General features: G+C 35.9%; 1 protein-coding gene across 9 annotated transcripts in view; it reads left to right on the forward strand.

Annotated features, from left to right (window-relative positions):
• Positions 1-22,585, forward strand: part of NAALADL2 (N-acetylated alpha-linked acidic dipeptidase like 2) — a 413,787-nt gene that overhangs the window by 326,104 nt on the left and 65,098 nt on the right. For all 9 annotated transcript variants that reach the window (XM_039713916.1, XM_039713917.1, XM_039713918.1 and 6 more), the window contains 3 exons: positions 4,275-4,480; positions 6,012-6,131; positions 20,407-20,553. In XM_039713916.1, the coding sequence (XP_039569850.1) occupies positions 4,275-4,480; positions 6,012-6,131; positions 20,407-20,553 (473 nt within the window). The remainder of the gene's footprint in view (positions 1-4,274; positions 4,481-6,011; positions 6,132-20,406; positions 20,554-22,585) is intronic.

Consider the following 22,585-nt stretch of genomic DNA (forward strand, 5'->3'; position numbering starts at 1 on the left):
TTTTGTACTCATTTTTTGATTTGTGACAAAACAGAATATGAGGATTAAACAGAGAATGAGCTGAAGGGGATATTGTAGTTAGAAAAAGCATATTTTGTACACGAGCAGCAGGTGTTGCACATGGACCACAGAGAGTATCAGTACTTTGTACAAGCAGCTGTTTAATGGTTTTAATTTTAATATGGTTTTAACACTTGCTGCAGCCTTATTTTGTGTCTCAATCATGCCTTAAGCTAGTTTTATGCAATTCTATGAATAATAATTACTGTTCTCTGTGTCTGATGATTGAACAATAGAAGTCTAAATGCAATTGGGACATAAGCACAACCTCCCTCTGTCCTTTGATGCTGTACATAAATAATGTTATCATCAGGATATAAGATAATTTGGAGATTGTTTTGTTAGTGAATTAACCTAAAAGGTGAAGGGTTTCTGCAACATGAATGAATACTGTTGCTGGTTACTTAAATAGTGCAAACAATTCCTAATGTGCAGATGATCATCAAAACAGCATCATCCTTGTCTTAATACTCTTATATTAGGTTATGAAGAAAGGATGGAAATTTATTTAGAGTCCCTTAGGAGATGGGCCAGTCATTTCATATTTTAACAAATGGAATGAAAAAGGTGGAGAAAATTTTATTCCTGTTGGTGAAATAATAACTCAGTTTTGTGCATGCAAAACTCTATAGTTCTCACCAGACTTTTGGTTTGTTTAAAGCAACAGAGGAAACAATTAGCACAGAGAATTTAATTTCTATGAAGGATTTAATTTCCTTCATGAATTTGAAGTTACCAGTCTGCTATTATTAATGTTTTGCAAATAGCTGTCATGGAGTTGGAAAGGCAGAAACTGCCATGTTTAGACATTCTGTCTTCTGAATTGTGAAACAGAGGCAAGAAAAAGAACAGAAAGTGTGCTTCAGTTTCTGTTTAAAAAGTATTCCATCTTCCCTAAACCTGAACCTTTCATCTTATTATTACATTTTTAATCAGAAACTACTTTTTGGAGGTTTGCCAATATATGCTGAACTTTAGGTATACAAGGGTTTGTAAATGTGTGAAGTCAGTAGCAGCTACACAAACAGGAGCAACAGTTTGTCCCATGGATGTCTGGCTCAACGAGAGCCGTAACAACTGTCTTCTACTGTAGGCACAAGTTAAATGTCTAATGCTCTGTAATATTTTGTACACAATCAATGTTAAACCTTTTTTTCTTTCTCTACTCTGCCTGGTTGACACTGCAGTCGTTCCTCCTCAACTGCTTTGAATCTTGATATTTTCATGGCATCGATTCTCTGTCATTTTGATGGGGTTTTGCTCATTTCATACACATGAAATATTCACCTTTATGTTCGCAGAAGTGCAGAAAGAAGGCAAAATTTATCTTTAGTGCTTAATGAAAGACTGCAGAGCATCACCAAGGGCAGAATTTATTACTTTTTGCTTAAAGTCCACCAAACACACACATCTCTGTAATGCTGACCTTAGCTGGCATTTGATCTGAGGAGTAAGAACGAGCATCTGAAGTGTAACTAAGATGTTAAAATCATTAGGAGTAGATGAAATGTGATAGTTGGTAACATTTTAAAACCCAAAAAATGTAACATTTTTATAGCTCTATTGGACATGGTTGAAGATGGATGTATAACAAGAAAAGACAAGATAAAGAGACTCCTTTTAATGATAAATCCCTGTTGTTGATAAATCCCAGCCCATCATCAAAAATGTAACATTTTTATAGCTGTATTGGACATGGTTGAAGATGGGATGTATAACAAGAAAAGACTAGATAAAGAGACTCCTTTTAATGATAAATCCCTGTTGTTGATAAATCCCAGCCCATCACTAACCTGAACACTATCCTGGGTGTTCAGGGTATCAGGGGTATCTGATGGACATTTTTTTCTCTGTCTCCAGTCTTTTCTCTTTTTTTTATTATTGCCATGTGATTCTGAGAAAGGACAGCTGCTGCCTCTGCAAGCATGACCATCCTTTCTCCTCTGATTTTCCTGTAGTCATTTGCTTTGAGGGTTCTGCCTCACTTTGAGGGAGAGATGTGCAAAGATGAAGAATTTTAGAGGAGGCACCAGCTTGATTTTCCTGTAGTCATTTGCTTTAGGGTTCTGCCTCTCTTTGAGGGAGAGATGTGCAAAGATGAAGAATTTTAGAGGAGGCACCAGCTGTTATGTTTTCCCCCTGCTCATTCAGCTGGCATCTCCAGCAGTAAGTTGATGCTTCCTTCTCAATCAAAACATCCTGCATTATTTTAATAAGGTGTCTCTCCTCTCACATGGTCTGTTCACAGGCCAAACAGGAATTATTATACAGGCAAGCATTGATCCTGCCTGATCCCCCTGTGTTAGTGGCTCTTCCATTAATGACCTAGGGGCGTGTCGGGCCATTCATTTTGGTTCCTAATTCCTGTCATTTAATGAGTTGAAAATCCTATGTCTTTTCATTGTCAGTGCAACCCATAATTAAGCATATCATGGTGCAACACACAAGTTGCAAAATTATATGATTTAGATTTCATTTTGTTACATGAAATTACTATGTAAATCTAGGTTGACACTTTGCATATCTGTTTTTAGAATGAAATTCTCGTTTCCATACCTACACATCCCCAAAGTTGATTGAAAATGTTGTGTTACAGGTACATAAAAAAATCATCTCTTTGTAAAGCATTTTTTATTCCTTATTAAACAACATGTTCAAATATTTTGTTGAACAATGCTGGTGAAACTCCAGTTTGATAGAGAATGCTTTTTTAATCAAAGTGTTCTATTAATATTGTTCCCAGGCAGCAGTCACTGCAAAACATACAGGGGAGGTATTTTAATTTTATAAGCAAATACAAAATGTGGGTAATGTGCAATAATCTGTTGCTGCATTGTGATCAACTGACAGCAAGTGAATGAGTTCACTTGGTGAAAGAAAACTTTTCCACTTTTTGGAACCCAAATGACACTCAGGGGTTGCTATGGGTCTGTCATCACTGTTCTTCACTGCTGATAACTGTTCTTCTGTTGTCTATTGATATGCTGAAATAGGAAAAAAACACCTTTAAAAGTCTAGATCTGGGCAGAAGGAGACTTTACAAAATATCTGAGCAAAATCAGTAAGCAGTCCTTCAAAGAGGGTTGTGAATTCCTCTGACACAGAAGGTCTAAAAGTTTATAGCTCATTCAGAATAACTGTTTGGACTTCTTGACAGGCCTCAGTCACACCAGTCAGTCAGGTTATTTCATAACACATCATTGGTTCTGAAGTAAAATAAGGCTTTCTTTCTCCCTGTGAGTAGTATTGGGGTTATGTATAATGCCTTGGGAGATTACAATTTAATTTTATTTCTCTGGAAAAAAAAATGTGTGTTTGTTTTTTGAGGGTTTTTTTTCCCATGAGTAACCATAGGCATATTTTTTATTTCATGCTGAAACTTCTTGCTTTTCATTCTATAAAATGCTTTCTTCCAGCATTAACACAGCTGCTAGGTGTGACTTACCATATCTGTATCATTCATTATCTCTATCCCTCTGTCATGTCTCCTCTCCAAACCTGCAGTCCAGATATTTTAATGTCTCCTTCCACATAAGGCTAAGTCCTGATCATCTCTAATCTGCTTGCCAGCTGCTCCACTGCTGTTTCTGCCATGTCTTTTTTGAGATAGGGTGGTGAGCACTGAACACAGTCTTCCAGGTGAGGGAGTACTAATACTTTATGTATTTTCTTTGTTTCCCACTGTACTACCACACCTTTTGTTTTATTTTACTTTTTTTTAAATTCTTTTTGGATTTTTGGGGTTTTTTGGGTTTTTTGGGTTTTGTTTGTTTGTTTGTTTGATGCTTATGTGTATTGAGGATTATATCCTGCTTATTATTTTATGTTTTTTCATAACACTCTACTGTGAGCATGATTGTCTATATGACCTAATCCTGACTGCAAAAATACTCTATATCAGATCTATAAGGAGAGCAATAAGCAAACAAGGAAGGCAAGGGCATGTGGATTAATTTAGGAAACTGTATACGTATATTTATCCACTAGTTCATTTTTAAGTAGCACTCACAGTTTTGTGTATAATTGTTGTATGATTGTTTTGCATGTCATCGTATACTTTTCTGTTGACAGCTTTGTGTTGCATTAATGACATTACACACTACTAATACAGTTAATTTTTAGGATTGTTTGGAATTCTTTTAATCTGAGCACCCAGAAAAAAAGGTTTGATTTTTTTGGGTTTTTTTTTATTTTATTTTTATTCCTCATTTCAGACAGATACGTCATCGTCGGTAGCCATCACAGCAGTTTGCAGGGTTTTGGTGGGCAAGGCTGGGCCAGCAGCACTGCTGTGATCACAGCCCTGCTCCAGGCCCTGATGCCAGAGGTGAGGAGGGGCTGGAGGCCTGACAGGACCCTGCTCTTCTGCTCGTGGGGAGGAACAGCCCTGGGGAACGTCGGCTCCTACGAGTGGGCTGAGGTAAAGCTGCTCTGGGAGGACTCACTGCAGGGAGGGTTCCTTCTGCTGAAAGCGTGGAAACAATATGAAATTACCACATGGAAATTGTGGCTCATTAACTGCCCTCTGAGATCTGTCTGTGTTCATTCATGTACTGCACAGAAATTGAGGAAAAACATCTGTGGAGGCCATTCCTGGGATAATGAGGTGCCAGGAGGTTGCCGTGGCTGTGGAGGTTGCATATACAGCACCCTTGGGAGTTGCTTTCCCTCCCTGCTTCAGCACAGCTCTAAAAGGGCATTGCCAGGGTTTGACAGAGGGAGGGAAACCTCAAAAAAGAGCACAGGCACAGAAAGCGCTTAGGGAGCTTTTTCACCTTCTTGAGGGTTTAATATTTAATAATTTTTCATCGATAGGCTTAGTGTGGAGAGAAGTGACTAAAGAGAGAAAGAAGAGAACCATGGTATGGTTTACATGAATTAAACAAACCTTGCAGTGTCTCCATGTCTAGTGCTGATTCACTTCTCACAGGTTTGTGCTGAGGAGTTGGATACAATCCCAAACAGACGATTCCTTGGGCTCTTACTTTCAGTAGAATGGGAATCAGCTGGTTGAAAAAAAAAAAAAAAAAAACACCTCAAAAAATGTTGATGATCATACTTGGCCAACATAGACTTCAGGTCATAAATTAAAGGAGTTTCTACTCCTCTAGGAAGAGAATTTCATGGCTGCTTTTCCAACTCTAATGGTTCAATGAATTAAAACAGTAGATAAAATAAAGAGTTAATTGCTTTTTACCATGCATAAGAAGCAGCCAGCCCTCATTGAAATTTCATACTTCCAACATGATTATTCTTCAGAAACAAGAGGGGGTGAAAAAATCAAATTGAAAAGATCCAGGCTGGAAGCAAAATTTGTTTAGTTCCACTTCAAGTCAGCTTTGCATCAGATGTAATTGCGTTACACCCCTTCTGTTCAATATAAAGAGCCACTTCATGCAAAGAGGAACTCATTACTGAGAAGGCAAAGGGGATCCTTTTAAAAAAGAGATAATAATTGAAACAGTTTGTACATGCTATTTTTATAGTCTAAAAAATAATAAAATGAAAACACTGGGAAAGTTATGCAATTCAAATCAGAGTTTGGTCTCTAAATATTTGAGTCCATTTAACTGTTGATAATGATTGCTTTTGAAGTTTGTCTTCTGTAAGGCATAAGTTTAAAAGGCCATTGTGTTGTTTCACAGTGTGTAATGTTTTCATTTTTTGCCTTACAAATGTAGTAATTTTTAATTCCTCCCAGACCTGTTTGCATTTTCTTTAGATGATGTGTGAAATGGAATTATAACTTCTGCTATATAGAGAGCTAGCACTGAGATATCCTTTGAAGTTTACAAGAGTATATTGTGAGAAGCAGTAGTTAACCAATGCTTGGGGAATCACAGAGGATGTAAATGTAGGATGCAGTTTTTCCCTAGAAGCAACCAGAAGAACAAAACCAGCCTTAATTATAATGATGCAGGGTAGTAACCATTTTTCTGCTTGTGTTGTAGGATCTGAGGAGTGTTCTTCAAAAAAATGTTGTGGCCTACATCAGCCTCCATAATCCAGTCACAGGCAACTCAACTTTACGGCCCGTGGCATCTCCTTCTCTTCAGCAGCTGGCAGCAGAGGTTAGAAATAAAATATTTGGTTTCACTTGTAGTTTATGAAGTTACATGGTTAAGATCAGTTGACCTTACACAGCAATAGGTGGGTATTTTGTTTAATAATTTTAACCTCAAAAAGACACGTGAACTTTTTTTTTTTTTTTGGTAATCAGGTTAAATTTTGTTTCAAAAAACAATAGGAGGTTGGAAGGGATAACTTGTTTCACCTGTCTGTTAGACAAAGTCTGACCATACTTGCATGCCCTACAACTCTTTTACCTTTTGGCAGCTATAAAGTAACATATTTGTTATTCTTCAGCACAGAGCACATTTTTCTCATCCTAATCAGGTCTTTCCAGACTCGTTCTCAGTTTGCATTTAAACCTGTATATTTACCAGATGTAACATGACACACAGGGAGAAGGCTACTCCTACCATAATAAATACTGTCTGAAGTGAGCATGTCAGGTTCAGTGCTCAGCCATGCCTGCGCAGCTCATCTGGAGTTAGAATATTCCACAGCTGCTCTGGTGTAAGGGCACAGAGGCCTTCAACTAATGACCCCACTGCTGTTCCTGAGCTTTCTGAATTTATCAATATTTTACATGAATGGAAAATAGTGTAAGGCACGTTCTAGATTACAAAACCAGTGTGAAGTGGTATGCATAAAATGGAGTTCAATTTCACTTACATAAATTATGCTTTTTAGATGGTTTTTTGTGTACATTTACCAAATGAATGCTTATTCTGATGTTTCTTTGACTTGCCTCTGAAGCATTTGGTAAAAAACACTCCTCAAAGCTGCATCTTGGATTAAATGCTGTTTAAGACTGATCTGGCTTGGCAGTTGTTCAACCAAGTTAGTAAAATTATATCAGTAGATTGCTTCTTAGCAATGTCTTAACCACTTCTGTTCAGTGTTTAAGTGGTAATTTCCTCATGGAAAGAATCTGATTTATTCTGTGTAAGTATTACTAAAAATGTGATGCAACATGGTTTCAGAGAAAAGAAAAGCTTCCATTTGTGGAAAATTATTTATAATGTTACATACGTGAGTCTGCAGGTGTTATGGATATGTCAGTTCAAAATTTGTTATCAGTTTTAGCTATTGTATTTGCAAGAAATACTACCCTAAAAAGTTGCTAGCCTTCTGCTAACCTAGTGGTGTTGGCAGTTCTATCTCCATTGAAACAAGTATTTGCTATTTTAGGGAGTAAGTTTATTATTATCCTTGAGCTATTTGTTTTTTTCTCATTTTATTTCTTTGACTCCACAACACAATCTCTGGCAGTGATCTGAAAACTAAATTATCTGGAGCTTTTCAGCAGTCTCTTTATTATCTATTTATCACTTTATTAAGACTCAATTCTTTCATCCCAATAAATGCCATATTAGTATGAGCATTACATTCATGCCCTCTGTTCTGAAAATGAAGCAAGCTTCTGCTTTATTTCTGTGGTGTTAAATAATATTTTGTAATTCTTGTAATAGCAGTTGTGTTCTGTTGAGCAGTATGGAAGGAGCCCCTCTTAGCAGCCTTGCCTTGCACCTGTTAATTAATAAAACATGACTAGAACATTTTTTTTTTTTTAAGTCCCAGTAAACACCTTCCATCTCACTTCTGATTCTTTAATTCTGAGAGTGCATCCCTTCTGCATGTTTATCCAAAGCCCCATTTAGAAAGTAAAGGATAAAATGCCTGTGAGCATTTTGATCTGTATGGCTTTCCTTTCTGTAGGATATTATTATTTATCATTAAAATAGCTGTCATACAGCTTGTGACATTAAAAAGATTTATAGGAATTGCTTCCAAATGCTGGCTAGATTTCTGAATTCATATCAAATTACTGACAGTGATGGAGCAGCCCAGCACAGATCCTCGTTTGTTCCCATGGGTGCTCACAGTTTGCCATGTGTCCAGAAGATTTTCTCTGGAAGACTGATCTGCTTATAAAGAATATTGATATTACTTCCAGTACTTGCCAGGAAGACAATGTAATTACAGATTACCTGTAAGTTATGACACTGCAAATGGGGTGAGATGTGACTTTTTGGAGCTCATCTCATCTTGAAGCAATTGTGAGTCTGTTCACATGAGATTCTTGCTACCAGGTGCAAGTTACAAAGGAGAGCTTTAAAATTCCACCAAGAGAAAAGGATAATTTTAATTTGTGTGAGCTCTGAATATAGGTTAGATCAGAAAAGAAGGTGAAACAGGAATTTAGAATTAATGATATCAGTCCATTTTAAAATCAAAAGATAGATGAGCTTGTCTTGTTTAGTTAGATAGAAGTTTTCTATAGTTTTTGAATAGATAGAAGATCCTGCACTGTGCCTTTGGATTTAATGATAGAACTCATAATTTAATTCCATTTTTAGCCCGCAACAAAAGAAATTGTCATGCATTATTTTCCTTCTACTGCTAAACAGTGTTGTTACATTGTTTGCAGGTAAGGGAGACTCAAATCTCACCAGTTTTTGGGTTTTGTTCAGTGCTCACTGTAGTGCTAAAGTTGTGTATGAAAGAGAGGGAGAATGTATTCCTAGGGAAAATTAATTTATGTTAGAAAAGCCTATGGAGTATAAGTGCTAGGATTCTGGGGATAACAATGAAAAACTATAGTTTGTCCTGTGAAAGAGAACTCAAGCAATAATCACACTAATTGCAGAGCACTCTGTGGATACTGCAAGGAACATAATTTGAAGAGAACTGTGGGAAAATAGCAAACTAAGATGGGCCAATGCACACAGCAGTGTTGGCTTTCTGTCTTTTTTTTTTTTTAATAAAATAAAATTTTGGACAGTTGCTAATCACTGCAGCTTCCACAATATCATTTTTCCCTTAATTTCTGGGAAAATTAGGAAAAAAGTTTTAGCTGAAGTGTTTGTATGGATATTCGAAACTCAACAATGAAAAGAAGAATCAGGAAACTTCATAATTTGTCTGCTAGGTGAGGTCTGGCAATCAGACAATAGAATAAGTGCTTGGGTAATTAACAGAGACCATGTTGCTTAAAGAATGTTTTGTATAAGGGGATTATATCTTCATATTAGTTGCAGGTTTCAAAAGGGAGCTCCATAAGCAGTCTGCAAATAATAATTTTATATGCCTGTCTGTGGGATTCTGGTTGAAACACCAAATTACACAAAGAAGCAAATTTAAATATTTGGATTAATTAAGCAAAGAGGAACTCAAACAGTTCTGAGACCTTGACATATTTAATTCAAATATTTTTTATATAACTAATTAGTGTCCACATTAACAAGAGGGAAGTACTGCCAAGTTATATTTTTGTCTACTGTTATTTTGTACAGAAAATGATGGTTAATTCGCTTGCTCAGTTGGTGAATCAGCATTTGTTGGCAGAGTGTCATTGGTAAATTGGGTTTGTTCAAGGCTGGGATTCATTCTCTGTAAATAAGGCCGTTAATGATTTTTTCTATAATGGACATGTCACAAAGAAAAAAAAAGATATTATGAAACATAAATTTATTGCTGTCTTTTAACTGATTGTCTGACCATCAGACTCTGGGTCTGCTGTTACTGCTGAGCCCAACAGAACTCACTGCTCCTGTCTCCCAAGGAAAAGTGATTTAAAGCTATTGATGAACAAGTTGGTCTTTAAAAATTACTGCGCCAAGTATTGTTCCATGCTATTTATCAGTATTTGTTTCCACTATTAGTAAAAGGAGTAAAAGGCATAAAACATATAAAAGTGGTGTTACTGACAGAAAGCTCTTTTTTCTTTATGAAGTAGAGCCAAAGATAAATTTCTGCATAGATGTTACTATCATTATTTCTTGATTTTAAAAAATCTAACGTTAATGTCAGCATCAATTTTCTTCTTCCAACTTCTATGTGTTTCTCATTTTTTAAATACTGTCAGCATTAATAGTGAATCTCCTAGTGTCATATATCAGTAGTTGTAAATAAGAAAAAATATGATTATTTGAATTGCTTGTTCTATGCCTTATAACAGAAGACTATTGCTTCCACATGAGCTTTCAGTCTTTACCTATTATCACTTTCAGTGTTAGATTTGATTGCTGGTGTTAATTTTTATATTTGTGTTGAGGACAAAAGAAAATCTCTTTGAGAATCAGAAGTTTGTTGCAAACTTCTATCTCAGGAATTCCTAACTGTGTTAGAATGATGCTGTTAATATAATTGGCAATAATTCATTGCCAGCTCTATTAAATTAATTAAGATGCTGCTTCTCCAATGTGAAAAGTTTCATTTAATGGTGGATTTGATTTGCAGGAGGTTTTTTTAGGATCTTCTAACCACTTTTTCCTTTTGATAAAATGCTGCTTTGTCTGCTATTACATAGTTTTGCACCCTTCTGAAACTGAATAAATCTGATACTTTATTATTTTTAGGTGTAGTACTGGAGCAGGTAAATAATTCATTTTCTGCTGCAAGATTGGGGTTTGGTTCAGGTTTTCTATTGTCCAATCTAGTTAATATTGTCTCATATAATGACCTGTACCATGTAAGGGGTTTGTTTTTCCCTTCCAGACACTTTAGCCAGACTACCATATTAGAAAAATTAACTTCACTTCTGTCTAAATATCCCTTTGTTTAATTTCATCTTGATTATTTCCCTTCAGAACTGACTTTTTCATGATAATAGGAAGATATTTTCTTAGCGATAGGAAAACTTTTCATGTAGAGAGTTTAAAAGTAAACTTTTACTTCTTACAGAAGAAGATAGATTGAAAGCTCTGCATATTTTCAAATTTCTACATAAACAGAAATCATTGAAAAGTTTCTCTTGATGTTTCTCTCATCATTATTAACTATGTTGCTGAATGAAATTAAATTGACTCAATAAGTATAAGCTGTACTACACAAACAGCCCACGGGAAAGAAATGCACATACAAAAATTAGATGTATGGCCAAATAAGCAGAAAGAAAGAAAGCACCTTTAAAGCAGAATTGGTAAGAAGTTTGTATAAACTGAAATGAGAAGTTAGGAAACTGAATTAGAAGTGAGGAAAATAATTCCAAATCCATTTGAACTGTGATAATTTGAATAATCACAAGCATTGTTCATTCTTCATCTGTTCACCACAAGCAGATTCTGGTGATGATGTCTTGTCTAGTGTAAAAAAGAAGAATAAACAGAGTTAGAAGGGATATTTTTGGGACACCATAAACAGGGATTGGGAAATTTCAAAAGCAATTTCAAGCCAATTGAATATATGTGGAAAATACCTGTATTTTCCAAACTGTTCCTGAGGTTTTAATTAGTAACATAGCACTTTTATTTATTGAGTCAAAGAACCACAATTCCCATAGTATTATTCCTGTCTTGAAGTGCACACAGAATGGGACTTCACGGAATTGAACAGAGAAAATTTTACAGCAGATAATCTTGGATGTCAGGAAAAGCCAAAATGCAAGAAATAGTTTTCTTGGAGGTTCTGCAAAAAGCTTTCTTTTGGCAGCTAAAGGTCACACAGCTCCAACCTTTGTCTCCTGGCAGAGCATTGAAAGGGATTTCAAAACCTGGTTTGTAGCCTTCTATTTTAACACTTCAAATGCTTTAAGTTTTCTTTCAAAAGGAGGTTTAGGAGACCTGCTGGCTCCTCTGCTTTGCAACACAACATCCTTGTCTTGATTAGACAATTATTGTATAATTACTTACAAAATGCTCAATGTTCTACCTTCAACAGGTAATTCAGCACTAGAAGGGAGACTTCTAGCCATACAATTATTTTCATTTGCAATTACAGCAGTGAGGCCAGAGATACAAACTGTGGCAGGTGGAGTGCAAAAAGAAAGATTTAATATTGAGGAAAAAATGAGCTCATGTTTATGGATTCAATAGCTTTAGCCCATTAAAATATATTGGGTTGTGAAGTAAATTTTTTCCACACTGCTGACTAGAATCTGCACATTCGAAAATTCATGTAGATGTTGTATTATTTACTATTCTCAGAAATATATATATGTAGCATTCATTGGTCTTCCTTCCCAGAGTAAATAGCTTTAGATTGCACTTTACAGGATTTGTCAATTTGTTTTCTCAATTTGTGCAGTGAAAATATTTCTCCCTGACAGACTGTGTAGGCATTGTTTCAGAAAGTTCAATTTTATTGCATCAAAATTAACTTTTAAAGATCGGAATTTGGAGAATGAAACCTGAAATATAACGTTATAGATACTTTACTTAGATTATATTGTGCAGTAATTAGGAGCTATCAGTTGTCTCTATTGTAGAACTCTGCTAATCAGTTCTGAAATAAAACACATTATCAGCCTTTCTCAATTTCCTTGCTTTCTATGAAAAAGCAATGACATGTCCCTGAAAACTTATTAATAAAACTCCACATTTCCTTAAACAAAATTTAAATGTGGTTTTAGTCTTGTAGTACTTGACAGTACATAGAAATTACAATATCCCTGTTCAATGTTTTGCTTAGGTTTTGGAAAGATCTCAGATAATCATCCTGATTATCTGAGCACATTCAGAGCACAAAGAAACAAATCATTTAGATGTATGATGAGTTTTGGGTGAGTGCATGCTACTTGTTTTATTGAAAATCTTTTTGAAGTTCCTTGAACTAGACCAGTTTCATGTTAGAATACTAAACCAGGTTCTGGTTAAAACCACATTTTATTCAGGTAGTTGAAGTTCTTCTCCCAAGCCCTAATATTTCATTGCTCTTGAAATCAAGTTCAAGTGAGCTTCTATGGAAACTAGAAAGAAGAAGTCATTTCACCATATGGCTTTCCCTTCTCTAGGGTTTTCTCTTCTCCTTTCCCCACTGCTATTGTTTTGCCCTACAGAGGCAAGGATGCTTTCTTCTGGTTTAAATAGATAAAAGTTGGAAGAATAGTCAGGAAAAGAGTACTACAGTACCCCTCTGCTGTAAAAATAAAATCATTTGACATCTTTTGGATCATTTAATTTATCTCTCAGTGGAGCCTGGAGACCTGCATTTGTGGTGCTGACACACTTTAATAAATCTGCTTTGTGATTATCTTCCTGAAAAATTCAATTTCTACAGATACTTGATATCTTAAGTGCAAATACTCTTATTATACCATTTGCTCAATTCCCATTGAAGTCCAGAAAAGGGTTTTTATGTGAAAAATATGATGGTGGTTTATTGACCTTCATGGTCCGTATGCAATGGTGGGAGTGACTTTCCATTTCAAAGACTGAAAAATAGGTTCTGTGTGTGGCTTGAAGTGGGTGATTTGTTCATGCATAGTTGCTATTAAGAAGTTTCAGTGCCAGACTGCAGGTTTCAGGGCAAGGTAAAGCTTTGTCAGCAGTAACTTTCTCTGGCCGTGTTCCAGGCTGGTGCCATGAGGGCATATTTGCCAGAGTTACCCATGCGTCAAGAGTTCTTCAAAGAATTACTGATTTTCGGTGTTCTGTGCCATAAAAAAGTTTGTGTCTATTACAACTGAAATTTAGTCTTTTTTACAGTAATAAAGTCAGAGATTTTGATGGCAAATTTCTTCCCCACTTGAAAAAACCTGGCTGTTGCACTGACTATGCCATGGTTGTTTATATGTGTGTCCCCTCTCAGCTGGATAATGTGGTGTTGGGCTCTGTCCTGCCTCTGTGTGCATTGTTAGAGATGTGCAGGATGATTCCACAGGATTCTTGGGTCCCTTAAAAGAGCTGATACAACATTGGATATTGGGAATATGTGTGGACAAGCAGGGAATATGAGGCATGTAATATGCAGGACAAGGAAAAATTATTTTCCTTTAGTTTTTTCCTAAAATTTTTTCCTAGTGAAACACATGAATTTAAATCGTGTTCATAAACAGCAGATTGAAGATCTCAGCACAGTGAATCAAACCCCTGTGTGGGGAAAGGGTGGCAGACTGCTGACCTCTGCAGAGATCTGCTTTTCTGGGTCAGCTTGATGATAAAGCTCCTGAGGGTGTCTGCTGAGCTGATTTGCACGTTGGCAAGTGGTGGTGTTTGGGAAGTGGTGCTAGCAAACATTTCTGGTAGAAGTGCCACAGATCTGAGTTCTCCATAGCTCAGAGAGCGTGACATGCTCATGGTTGGGGGAAATGTAAATTGGAGTAGTCACAAACTGTAGTAAAATTGAGTAGTCACAAACTGTAGTAAATAGAGTAATTACAAACTGTAGTAAAATAGAATAGTTACAAACTGTAGTAAAATAGAATATTTACAAACTGTAGTAAATTAGAGCAGTTACAAACTGTAGTATCCGTGTTACACCCAGCTGTGGGCCTCATTTCTGACATTAAGTGCTGCAATACAAACACAGCAAGAAAAAGCTTGAGCATCATCAAGTCCAGGAGAGTTTTAGTTTTTGCATTATCAAAAAACAGATTGACTGCATCCTTCAGCTATAAATGCAAATGGTCAAAAATCATATATATTCAAAATTATATCAAAATGCATAAGCTCTAAAGGAAAAAGCACCTGAAGTTTTGAGTGTTGGGTGTGGACACAGGTTCCATGTTAATACCATATTTTCTGGGTTGTTCATTGTAATGGAATACAATTTTAAGCAGTTTCCTGAAATTTACCATCAATAAATGTAACTTACTGAATAGTGAGGCTGAGCCTGTGGTCATGGGAACTCGGTCTTTAAAGTCACTTTACCTGGAGTTCTGGAGAGTTTGCCTTTTCCTTTGCTGATGAAAAAATATGGAAGAAGTTCCAATGCAGTATTTTCTGGGGTAAGTGTATACTTTGGAGAAGCACAGCTACCAAAGGTGTGTGCAGCAGTTTCTCAATTATTTTTTTTAAACTTTATAACTATATTTTTAAGGTACTGAGATACTTGGAACTGCTGATGGCATTCCCACTGCCGTCTTACCACTTATATAATTCATGCTATGTAATTTTAGCTTTAAATATTTGATTGCTCTGAAATTCTCTTATCAAATGGGAACATACTTGCTTGATTTTTACCTTCCTTTAAAAAGCCATTAAAATTCCTAGCAGTTTGTGCTGAATGTTGGCAACAGGTACATTTGACTCAATGAGGCATGGGACTTCAATTTGGTTATAGGAAGGATAAATGTAATTCAGAATCTTGTAACAAGCATCAGGAATCAGAGAAAGACTGTCAGTAGATAAAGTTAAATGTAGAAAAAGTGCAGGATAGAAAATTAAATTTACACTATATAATTTTTTACTACCTTGGTTTTGTGTTTCCTACCAGTTTGATGTAACTTTTGCATCTAAAATGTGATTTAGTCCTGTGAGGTACCATTTGTTATAAAGACTTTACACTGATGGTCATGTTTTTAAAAAAAAATAAGACAAATATTTAAAAGTATGCAAATACTTCTTAACAGAAACCAAAGCCTTGAACAAGAATTACAGGATTAAGTTTGTCTCATGTTTTTCTAGCTGTAAGCTAAATAAAAAATAACTCCATTTTACAAAGTAGTATAACATGCAGTAATATATTTAAATTTTTTGTTCGAAGCACAGATATTTCTCCATGCATTATTTATAACCACTGGTATTGTAATTTCCCATTTTTCTAGGAAGTCACCATTGAAATGCAAAAATTTCTTCTCACAATTCTGAAAGGTACAACTGGAGTTTTATTTTCTGCAGGTTGTGTTTCTTAGGTAAACTGACTTTTCCTTGGTTCAGTAGAAATCTGAATACAATATCAGAACTGGATCCTGGCTAATCTTGGTTTGACCTGACCTTTTGACAGTATTGTGTTTGTCACCATTTTCAGTTTCCTTGTCCCCTCTGGGTGGAAAAGACCTTCTCTGGCATATGGAATACCTGCAGGCTTTTGAAAGAACAATTATTTTAAAGCCATGAGGTTTATCTAAAAGACAGGGGTTTTTTTTCCTCATGAAAATGCAGTTCTACCTCCCTGCACAGCCTAGGAAAATGTTTACTCTTGGAATTTCCAGGTGTGATGCTTTTGTGTTTGAAAACACAGAGGACTTTGGTGGTGGGGGAATTCAGATTGTCTAATGGGGATCCCTGGGGTTGTAGTGATTTGTTTGAGAATCACCTGCAGTGTCCATGAGTATCAGAGGGATTTGGATGATGCTGAATTCCTTGTCTCTGATGACTTTCAAGAAACACGATTCGTGAGGGAGTTGTTTTCCCCTGGTGACAAGTTCCTCTCAGTGGAATATGTGTGTGTGCAGGGAACATCTCTCACTTCACTGTGGTAGTCCTGAAGAGCCCAAACCAGAGGCAATTTCTGAGATTTAAATTTCTCTTTTCTGTGACTGATTTTGTAGCTCTACAGAATTTCACCAGAGTCTTCATGTTGCCCTTAAGTTCATTAAATAATGTTATGATTTTAGATATTTTCACTAAGACTTCATATTTTCACTAAGACTTCATGCATGTTTAAATGAAAATATGTGTAAGTGGGAAGGGAAAATTGCTAAGGAAGTAAGGAACCAACATTTTATTAATTTTTAATTAATCTCTTCAATCTTAATATAACATTAATTAAATGCAGCAAGGTTTAGTCACTCTACCTCATAAGATTTCATGGTGTAGCTTTAATCAGGTAATCAAATGATCACATTGTATAAATAGGCAAATACATCACATCAGTGGTGTGTAACATTCGGGCTATTTAAACCACAACTACTCTCTATCTATAGCATATTATCACCACCACATTTAGATTTTCTTTTCCTACACAGAGAAAGAATGAATCAATGAATATAATTTAGAATTATTTTTATGCATGCACTTGAATCATGTCAGTTTGATAAGGATCAAAATGGGGGAAATGCTGTGCATTTAATTATTATGTAGTTGTTTTACTCTGTGATATGGAGCAAGACAGAAATATTAGATATCTTGCTTGCCTTTAGTTGGTTTGAAAAGCACTTTGAGGTCTATAGGGCAAAATGCCATCTTAAATCTCCCTAATAATTTCTTAAAGAGCTGATTTGCATTAATAGCAATATGTGTAATCAATCAGTAAAGACAGAGCAGAACAGGATATTTATAGCCAAACCTGACAGTCAGCTGGAAGAAAGCAGAGAAGTATGCTTGCCATAGAATTGGTACAATTCCTAGGAACTCCATGGTTTTTTTAATAGCCTTTGACCATCATCTATTAATATTTTTTTAAGAACCATCAAGCCTTCTGCCTCTAATGATCTGTTTGCTAGAGTGTGGCAGGTGTTTATAGATGAGAGACACAGACCTGTGAGTCCTTTGCTGTGCAGCTTCTCTGGCCTTTACTACCTGTTGTTGATTTACATATTTACAGTAATAAATATGTTAATCTCTTGATTTCTGCATTTTTACAAGGCCTGTGATGAATTAAATAAATTCTGTAGCTCTTCCTTTAGACAATTTTACTCTTCCTAGATGGTCTCTCATACCTCAGGTCCTTAATTGCACCAGTCCCTGGCACAGGTGGTGATTCAGCTCAGAAATAGAGATCAATTATTCATGAAGAATAAGCTTCCTTGTTATAGTTCTGAAGCTGGGATCACTGACATACTGTAAGAATAACTGTTAATTCTTTACTTGCCCTGTTGAAAGCTTCTTAGATGTTTTAATCAATTTTCAAAAGGTGGTAATGTTCTAAGTGAAACCGGAGTCAAATAAAGAAAAGAGTAACCAGAACTAACTAATAAGATCTGCAATGAAGTCCCATTTGATTATACTTGAGATGCATTTTCAAAAGGCGGTAATGTTCTAAGTGAAACTGGAGTCAAATAAAGAAAAGTAGTAACAAGAACTAACTAATAAGATCTGCAATGAAGTCCCATTTGATTATACTTGAGATGTGTCAGATCTATTTTAGAACATTAACTCAAATTAAATGTATTTGATTGGCCATATGGTACTCTTCATTTTCTCAAATTTGTAACATAAACCTGTAAGATGCTGCTAACACCAAAATGAACTCCAGAGAAATAAAATTATTCAGCTATAAATAGCATGTGAATCCTTGCACTGACACCAAGCACTCCTTGATTCCTGGTTCACCAGTGGCTTGGTTTGCCTCCAATCTGAAGGGAGAGCTTGACTGACACAGTCCAGCCTGAGCAGTTGAGTGCTCTAAATACAGCCAGTCTGTGTTTTTCTTGTAAGGCTAACCAGCTGAAGAAATACAGTTTGGCTGCTCTACAAATGGGAGTTAGTTGTGTGTTGCTAATAGTTTATTCTAGGTACGTATTTAAAGTTTTTTAAAATTAATTTTATTGGTTTTATTAATAGCAGAGCATTATTATTCTCTAAGTCTATTAGTCTGGGGAAGCATTTTATTTGTTTAATGAGTGCAAAACACACTATATGAACTTGGCAGTTGTTACCAAGAAGTTGAAGAATGCTGGTGTTGTAGAGTCTGCACTACAATAAAAACAGATTGGAAGTGGACAGCATCTTGCATGTAAAGCATTCTCCTGTATTGGTGCTGGGTTAAATATTTATTGTTGGGCTTGTGTGTGAGAACAGTGCAAGTGGAATAAAGCAGTTAAACTTTTAAAATGCTGTACTATTGAATTGAACATTGCTGTCATAAAAATATTAATCCTATACCGTCAAGGATGGTGATAAAAACCCCCAAACCACCATATTTTATGGTCCTCTTAAGCAAAGCTGTAAACATTTCATATATAAACTTTCATGCATAAGAAAAACTAAATTTCATGGTTGCTGTAGGAAGACATCTCTTGAGCTCCTGGTAGGCTGGTTGAAATGGGGGTTGGTGGATATTCAGAATTAACTGTCAAAAGCTGTATTTCACAATTTCACATCATTCAGTGAGCCTTTAAACATTAAAGGAAGAACAGGCTACTCATTATTTATGAAACTTGACCAGCTGTGGTGGGCAGTGTGAAGTGAGGAGAGTCTGCTCTGTGCTGCAGTGAAGAACACTGGGTGATCCTTAAATGCCTTACAATTCCTGGAAGGAGCAGTGGATCTTGTACACAGATATATGCATAAAATCATAACAGTGGCCTTTTTTCCTGGGTGTGTGCTGTGCAGTGAGTGTGAGTGGGAAAAACTGTAGGAGATACAGTTGTGGTTATTAAAAACACCTTTTCCAATGAATTTGTTGTTTGGGTTTCTGCATTTTCTGTTAGAACTTTTTGGACAGGCCTTGAATAACTGTGACTGTATGTAAGAATGGCAGGGGCAGAAATACTTAAGATGAAAAAAAAAGAGTAATACAGGAGTAAGCCTTTCAAAATTACTTATGAAATGGAAGCTATTTCTTGAAGGTATTTTAAAATAATTTTCTGCGAGACTCTGCAGCCTTTATTTAAACTGTGTAATATGCAATTGCATTATTCACAGCGCTGAAATGAAACTGTGAAGCAATAATTATGCTAATTTTGAAATGGGAAAATACCGAGATTTATCTCTGTCTAACATTTTTCTGATAACCTCGGAGACTTTAATATAAAGAATTTGCTGTATTTTTGTGTTAAAGTAGAACGAATCTTAGGCTATTCTTTTAGAAAGCCTGTAATTTTGTAGGTAGAGGTGAGAAAGTTATGTTATACTATATAAACTGTTAGCTAAATGCAAATAATTTCCAGTACTTCAACTTCCTAATATTCTTGAACAAAAACCTGAGTAGTGTATTTGCTGTAATAGATATTGAAAGCCTTTGCACCTACTGTTTATTAATTTTTAATTACCTGGTAGATTTAAAAGCTACACAAGTATGTGGCACTCAATCTGGGCTTGATTTCCAGTTTCCATATTTATTACAGTTCTGTTGCTAAGATCTCACCATTAAATACTTGTGTGAAAGAAATAAAAAGATTTCACTGACTAGAATTTTTTAAGAAACCTACACAGAAAATGTTCATTGTTTACACAGAAAATGTGTATTGGGTATCTTTAGCCTTTTAATTGTGTTTTTCTCTTAAGCCCCATTTGTGGGAAATTCTTTACATTGCCAATTTGTACAATTCTTTACACAGCATTTCACAGACATATCGTAGATTGAATATGACAATCCCATGCAGCTTTTTGTTGGGACAGAGCATGCTATTAACTGAATAAAAAACTGATTCCTTAGGAGCCATTAAAGATCTCAAAATATGCCAAAAGCACCACCATGATGCCTTCTAATCTTCTGGCCAGCATGAGGCATTCTATGTGCCTCAATTCTTCTCCTGCCTCTCCTGTCATCTCAGATAAGAACTTCTTTGTCCTCTGAAGGACTCAGCCATGTGGCAGCAAAACTTCATTCTCTTCCATGTTGAAGTTGCTTCAACCCAAAGAATGCTGTTTAAATGAGATATTGCTGAAATTCTTCCAAGAGCCTGACTGCAAATAATTAAGTAGAATTTTGATTTGTGTTTGTTTTTTTCAGATCCAGAGCCTGAACTGTGTGGAAAAGGCTAGATGTCCAGAATCCAATGTGAGTTCTGTGCAGATACAGGGAGATTCAGATTATTTCATCAACCACCTCGGAGTACCTGCCACGCAGTTTTCCTATGAGGACTTCAAAGCATCAGAGGTAGTTATGACTAAAAATGGACAAACTGAAAATAGCAGGAAGATAAAATTATGTTTTCTCAGAAAACATAATATATCCTAGTGGAATTTTATCTAAGTGCATTTTTTTAGGTATTTAGAGGATTACCACAGATCTTCAAAGTGACTTTTTTGTAGGGATATTGTATTCAAAGAAACAGGTACACATTGAAGGATGTTGTGTTAAATTGTTGATATTGCTGATAGTTTTATAGGCTACATGTTATCTAAGCCAACTTTTGAGACTGTTTTCAACAGAGAGGCAACAGGTATTGATGTGTATTTTTTTACTGCACAGTAGGATGTGAGAATCTCCAAAATGAACTCTATAGCTATTTTCATACCATGAGAAAAATAAGATTCTCTAGGATAACCATTGGTGGTAAGGATTTGTATGCTTGATTGGAATCTTCCAGACACCACGGCTTTTTTCAGTCCATCATCCTCTGCAAGGCAGGTGGAAGGAAGAGGCATTTTATGCTGTTTGGAGTTCAGGTTGGAATTGCAGACAAATAAATTGTTGGGAGGGTTTGTCCTTCCTCCACCTTCACTACTGTAGGTTATTTGCAGCTGGACATCTCAAACTCACCCTCACTTGGTGAGCTGAAGATCAGGAAGGCATTAGGTATTTCAAGACACAATAGGCAGGAGAAGAGGTGTGTGTTTTCATGCAAATGTAATGATCCACTGACTTCATATTCTCCTCATTTCTTTCTCTTCTTCACTGTGCTCATCTCCTATGTGCACATCTTTCCAAGTTGAGGAGCAAGGCTGAGGCTGGGCTGAGCTGGAATATTTCCTGACAGTGCCTGCTAACCTGCTTCTCTTTCACACATGCAAAACAAAGCAGGGATGTGCCAGATAGGGAGCATTGCTGTCGTGTTGTTGTGTAAATTAAAATAGATTAAGTCAATAAATTATATCAATAAGGAGACTTCTGTTTCTAAACATCATGGCACCTATCAGGCAAAGTTTTCTGTTTCAGATTAAACACAAGGTAAAAGGCTGTAAGGAAAATCTGAAGGCAGAAGATGTGTGAGTGCAATGTTTATGGAAGGCTTGTGGTCCAGAGGAATTTTTTTTGTCACTTAGCAGCTATTCCACATAGTTTTCATTCAAGTTCTGTGTATATACAATCTACAGACCATAAGAAAGAATCTACAAAATTCAGTATATCAGTATTTCCCAGCAACATTTACAATATGAACACTGAAGGTTCCCTTGGCTATTGTCTACTTTAATCCAAAGTTATTCTTCATGTTCAGTTAACCTTGCAAATGTGCATTTTTGTCTCTCAGAATGACTCATCAATGTAATTAAAATCATAAATGACAATATTTCTATATTTACTTAAACATGACACTCTATATTTGGTTCTTTGTTAAGAATTCAGCTTTTGTCCTTCTTGAAAATTCATTTCCTAGAAATAAACTTGCTAAGTGTAATCTGCAGTCTTGAAGTAGATGTACTGCACTTCTCAGACTGTAGAAGACCTTGACCCCATGAGGTCTGTTTTATGTGAGAAATAAATCTGTTTGGCACAATGTGTAAATTTCTCTTGGCAAGAGGATGGAATTTTTCCCTAAAAGTGAAATCACACAGAATGACTAAATTTTGATTATTTGCTATATCTTTGTTATTTGTTGTACAGGTTGTTAACAGTCCTCCAGAAGATAAGCTCATTGTTTCTCTTATGTTCTATCAAACAAGCAATCTGTTTATCCTTTACTGTTTATTGCCATTGTTTATTATGGATTCTATTTATTGACAGATACCATAAGGCAGATAAATAACTGTGTGTTGACAGCCATGTTAATAAACATTGTAGGAATTTCTGTTAAGCAGGTTAGGGGCTGATAAAAATCTCTTGGTTTGCAGGGAGGGATTTTTGCTTGTTTGTTTCCATCCAGCTTTTTAAACTACGCCTCAGCTTTCTCAGCTTCAATACAAAACAAGATTTGGGCAAGCAGGTTCAGAAATGGAGTGTTATCATTTTGCCAGGTTGGTTTCCTCTT

Source organism: Passer montanus, unplaced genomic scaffold (genome assembly GCF_014805655.1).
Source record: "Passer montanus isolate IOZ18808 unplaced genomic scaffold, ASM1480565v1 scaffold29, whole genome shotgun sequence".
Taxonomy (NCBI): Eukaryota; Metazoa; Chordata; class Aves; order Passeriformes; family Passeridae; genus Passer; species Passer montanus.